Genomic DNA, 5631 nt, shown 5'->3' on the forward strand with positions numbered 1-5631 from the left:
TCCTCCTGAATTTGAGAAGTGGAGCAGGAAAACTGGGAAGGAGAGGTTAAAGCAGGTAAAATCCTATCACTCGTCTTAAAATCTGAATCCAGCAGCAAAACAGGACAGGGTTTATTGATTGCCTCAGGCCAGTGGTTCAAAGGACGACCGTCAGAGTGCAGCTGGTAAAGAGCCGCCTGGCAAACCTGAAACTTGGCGTGGTGCGGTGAGATGCTCGCAATCTGCCGAAACGTCCATAGGGGTGCAGGAGACTGGTGCGGTCTCTTGCATTCCTTCCACAGCTTCCTGGATTTCCTTGTTAAGGCCAAGGATTTATTGCGTTAACCGTGTTTAGGACATGTTGGTATCTAGATTATTTGAATATAGAATTGGAAAGAAACCAGGTATTTTTGATGTGTGACTCTTCACCTGTCAGTTGGACTACTTTGATAGTCTAAAACCCAAAGACCTTGTTTATCTTGTAATAGAGGAGACTATGTCAAAGTCCTTGTCTCCAGAAAAATCTCAAAATGTTGGTTTTGATCTTTCCTTAGAGCTGATTCATCCCATCATGTATTCTGTTGGTTTTGGCTAATTCTGTAGTGAAGCTGAAATACTGCAGTTGAACCTCGAGCTAGAGGAATTCGGGAAAGCTTGGTAGCTTGTATGATAATGAATTTGAGGTTTTTGTGATCGTAATCACAAAGTTGGTTTGAAGCTGCCGATAAGAGCTGTAGAGGAAGGCAGCTGAGAGCGGCAACGAAGAGTGCTGGGTGGCCAAGAGCGCTTTTGGAGTCACTTGCCACAGCACCGGGGCTGTATTCGGGAGTCTTGCCCGCAGGACTGATGTCAGGAGTTCCTGAAAATTGCTCTATGGAAAGACCAAACCAAATGGTGTAGAAAACAGCAAGACCCGTAGAGATGGTGTTTGTTTCAAGCAGTAACGAGCCATTGCAGCTAGCTATAGAATACCTTTAAATGAGTGGGTACCTTCGCTTAACGTGCATTTATGGCCTCCAGCAGATCAGCTGGGATCAGCAGATAAAGAACCAGAGTCTAAGTGGAAGAAAGTGGCTTCTTCGGATGTATCAAAGACGCAGGGTACTCCAAAAGGTAAAACCAAAAAAACTCACCCCAAATGCTCCAAACTTTTCTTGCTGGAAGACAGCGTCCTTGCCTGTTTGCATATGCCTCCTTTGCCTCATTACCACATTTAATGTAAAGGCATGGCCCATAATCTGTGTTTTTACCTTGACCGCTACAAATGCATGTTTATAGATTTCTGCTGTTGGCTTAATAGCAGCAGCAAAATTGAAAGTTCTTTTTTCCTAAAATTTACAAATACGGGCTAATTTGTAATTAGCATAGTGCAGTGTAATATCTACTTACTGTTCTAATCCTGTTACCAGTTTTATTACCAACTTGCAATGTATAGAAATGAGGGACCTGCTCACATAGTTGTTAAAATACGTGTGTGTGTGTGTATAAATACATATTTTCCAAGATCCTCATCTAAAATACTTTTCTATAAAACTACTGATAGCACTGGAGCTGTAAAAGAAGTTGCTAGCAAAATACAGATTCTTGCCGGTTGGCTTGGATAATATTCTCTGTGACAGAAAATACTTGCGTAACACACCACAGGACGAGGGTTAAACTTGGCAAATGAGGTGTATATAAATTACTTTAAAGGCCAAAAGACGCTGAGGTAGTTGCAGTGAGCTTCAGATCCGGAGGTCAGTTGCCGAAAAGTATGTTTATTGACATACTGTTTATTGACATAGGGCAGGTCACCTACTCTGATTGGAAGCATGATTTTTTTAATACCAAAAAAAAATGTAACTAACTTCCTTCTGGTACTAACAAATTGTATGGATTTGGCTAAAGAAATCTGAATTTTTTTTTTTTAAAAAGCTGCGTTTTGTTAATGTTGCGTGCTGTCTCTTCAGATTTGGATTACCTAGTTCCAAAGGCTGGCTTTTTCTGTCAGATCTGCTCGCTGTTCTATGCCGATGAAACGTCTGTGAAAAATCACTGCAAGACGCTGCTCCATCAGCAAAACATGGAGGTAATGCTGAAGCTTCTCCAAGCACACAGGAGTGAAAAGAATATCATTCCAAAAATGTTTGCTTTAATGAGTGCTAATAGTTTCCTAGTGGCATAGGGAGCTCATGTTAATACTTCAAGAAGTTTTAGTTTTAAACTTGGACAGGGATATTGTTAAATTACTCGAGCTCATCACTTACATAAAGCCTTCCTTGCCTAGGAAGGCGTGGGGAGAGCTGTTGTCCTCCCTTCGTGTTTAAGAAGTGATCTTTAAAAACTATGCCATGCTGTCCCCGAAAGCATGGTTTTGTCAGATTTTCTGGCTTGCGGAAACTGCAGCCTGGCTAAAATATCTTGCAGATATAAAATGACCAAAAGGTCAGTTTGGCGGCCAGAAAACTTTCAAGTTTGGGGTGAACCCCTCCAGACCCCTCAGCAGTACCTCTTGCCAGCGCACCCGGCCGGCAGGGACACAGCGGGTACCCCTTCCGTGCGAGGTGCTGGTGTGAGGGGTGGAAAACTGGGAAGATGATTTCTTGACCTAGACTTTTGTAAGGTGGGTGTACTGAATACCCAGCCCGTGGTGAATATTGAATAGCTGTTTTATTTTGAATGACCAGGCACCGGGGCCTGTCATCGTGTGAAAGCCCAATACGTTAATACTGTACCACGTTCCACTCGGGAGCTTTGCCCCTTGGCTCTGTGTGCGTGCCAGTTTGTGAGCAAAACTTCCGAGTGTTTTTTTGGTACAGGTCACACATTATCAAGTATAAGGAGTAGGCTGACTTTTGGCCAATGCATTTATGAAAGCTGCGCTGTTTTTAGAGTGTAAACCGAGGAATAAAATAGCAGTATCTTTTCACTGGCTACCCTTGTTTCTACAGAAATTCATGGCTAAGCAGAAGGATGAGGATAACGATGGGGAAGAGCCGAGTTCAAGGTGATTGGAGGAAAGAAGAGTTCTTTCAGTGAATTAAACCTAGGGTCCAGTCAATTTTGTGTATTTTGTTATGATTTAATTTGTAATTTTGTTTCAGAAATAAGCATTCATGTTGTATAAATTCGAGCTCGGTATGGACAGACTAAAAGAAAAACATATGATGGCTTTGATTTGTATATCAAATCATCTGACTTGGAAGAGACGACTTTTACAAGCGTCGACATAAAATAAATGTTCTTACTGTATAGTTAACACCAGGGGCTTGTGTTCGGTGTGATTTACTGTGTTTTGTTAACTCTGGGTCACAGTAGAGATGAGGGAATTCATTCCAGAGATGTCTCTCTGGTGCCGCTCTACAGAGCTCTCGGCGGGTGGGATTTCCCATGCTAGGTACGCTCCATACCGCCCCAAAGCAGTGACCCTCATGGTAAAGATTTTGGTGATCCCCTGGGTTGTTACGCTCCCTTTAGCCGTCGTTCTCCTGCGGCCTCTGCGATCCCACGAGCGTCTCGGGAAGATCAAGCTGAGGCCATCGAGGGGAGCAAAGCCCATTCCAGCACGGCGTTACCGCGGTCAGCCAGGCAGGTCACGGTCCCTTGCTGCTTCTCCTTGGTGACCGAGTTTGCTTGTTTATTTTGCGTTGTTTTTCCCTAGTTTGTTCCAGTCTGTAGGTCAAATCCTGCGGAGCACTCGGCAGCGTGGCTCAATTTTGTAATCTGCTCTTAAACGTTGCTCACTGCTAAGCCTGGGGCTCTGGCTGGCCCGCTCTTCGCAGTGGATTGCAGTCTGGGTCCTGATTGACTTTGCTTTGAGCTTTTGTTTTTCACCTCGCCACTTGAAATTTATTTAAAAGACTGTTTTTTAAAACCCACTGTTGTCTCTGCCCCTCTTTCGAGCTTTGGGTAGTTGACTTTGGCTGAATTACGTTCCTGCAGGAGGAGTAAAGAAGTGTTCCAAGGAAAATGAGAGACTTTGTGCTTTTACCTGGTGGGGACATTACAAGTCGTACCTGTGCCATAGCTGGTACAAAAATCCTCGTGTCTTCAGAGCGCTGATCAGTAAAGCACCAAAAGAAACTGAACTTACGGTTTGGCCAAGGAAACACCTGCACGCCGCTGGTGTTCCTTGTTGGGAGATGATCCCATGAAGTCCCTCAGACTTGGAGGTCCTTGCTTCTTCAGGAGGAAGCGTATGCAGAAAGAGGTACTTGTATTTGAGGTACTGACGTTGTTAACGATAACCGAGCTGGTAAATGTCCCTAAATTCCTGGCGTCCGAGCCGGGTGTGTGCAAGGAGGACAGAGCCTGCTCGGACGGCTCCAAAGCGAAGGCTTTGCTGTGGGCTCTTGGTGTCGTGCTGTCGGACAGGCAGGTTCCAAACTTTATGAATCGCCGTTGTTCGGGCTTTTTTTGTGTTTGTTTTCTGTTTTTCTTGGGTCCCTCCGTAAAGAACGTCCTGGTGAGTCACAGTGCTGGTCTGTCCCGGCACGTCTGTCCCCCGGTGAACAGATCAGCCTCTCAAAAATGCGCAGGAGGGATTTAGACCGGCAGATACATGGCAAGTCAGGGAGCGTGGTTCAGGGTAAGAATGGCTGTGAGCACACACGTGCCACCATCTCCGTCCCCTCTCTCTTCGCCATCTCCCCCCTCTCTTCTCTGTTTTGCTCTTCCCCGACTGCCGAGAGGAGCCGTTCCCTGCTCCAGAGTGGTACAGATGAGGTTGGGGTGATGTTATTGAACTCCCTGATTACTCTCACCTAGTTCCCCAGTTACTAGTGGGCTAGTGGCAATTCATATAGAAGAGAATTTAAAAATCCTGTCTGAAGTAACGGGGTACAAACTGGAGTTCAGCGCGACGAGCCTGCAGGGAGATGCCCGAGGGGTCTGCGGGGCTGTGCAGCCGCAGGGAGAGCCCAGGGGCTCGGCAGGGGGGCGCCCGAGGACAACCCGCCGCCCCCGTGGGCGACCTTTTTTCCCCAGCCTGGCCCGAGTGCGGGACGTGGCTTTCTGTCCTTGTTGGTCCTGGCCCCTCGGCACTGCCGCTTGATGTGTTCGTGCTGCTGTTTTCGGCCCCTCCGTGGAGTCGGGAAGACAATTCCTTGCCACGGTTTCTCTTTGTTGCTTTATCTGCGTGGAGGATGAGAAAACAATGTTGTTCTTCATCCCTGCTGCTGCTGCCGCACAGGCTTCAGTCCGAATTCGCCTTTGCCGAGTGTCCGGAGGGGCTGAGGACGAGAGGAGCCCCCCAGGCCCTGGGGACCGCCGGTCTCTTTGGGTCCTGTGCCCTGGGTGGGACTGGACTTGCGGGGTCCGAGGGGCTGGAATCGACCCGAGCTCGTCCTCCCGGTGCTCCCCTTTCCCTGCTCTGTCTCCCCCGAAGGCGTCATCTCCCATCCAGCTGCGAGGCAGAGTGTGGTCCTGGAGGATGCTGAGGTCTGAGGATGGGAAACTGAGTCGGTAAATCCTGGTTCTGCTCCGCAGCTGCGGCTCCCCGGACCCTCTTCGTGCCCGGCTTTTCCCTTTGAGACGCCGGAACATCTCGGGTAAAACCGGGTGAGGGCTGCAGCGGTCCCAGGAAAAGGCGCAGAGGTGTGGGGGGCTGCTTAACTGGGAATTTCAAAGAGGAAAAAAAAATAAATCCTGTTCCCCCAGGGTGATGTGGGGGGG

General features: G+C 47.7%; 1 protein-coding gene across 1 annotated transcript in view; it reads left to right on the plus strand.

The window, feature by feature from the left end:
- Positions 1–2969, plus strand: part of LOC104160468 (zinc finger protein 638-like) — a 9731-nt gene extending 6762 nt beyond the window's left edge. The window contains exons 8-10 of the mRNA XM_009698596.1: positions 1003–1092; positions 1929–2047; positions 2910–2969. Of these exons, the coding sequence (XP_009696898.1) occupies positions 1003–1092; positions 1929–2047; positions 2910–2969 (269 nt within the window). The remainder of the gene's footprint in view (positions 1–1002; positions 1093–1928; positions 2048–2909) is intronic.
- Positions 2970–5631: the final 2662 nt, after the last annotated feature.

Source organism: Cariama cristata, unplaced genomic scaffold (assembly GCF_000690535.1).
Source record: "Cariama cristata isolate BGI_N322 unplaced genomic scaffold, ASM69053v1 scaffold11334, whole genome shotgun sequence".
NCBI lineage: Eukaryota > Metazoa > Chordata > Aves > Cariamiformes > Cariamidae > Cariama > Cariama cristata.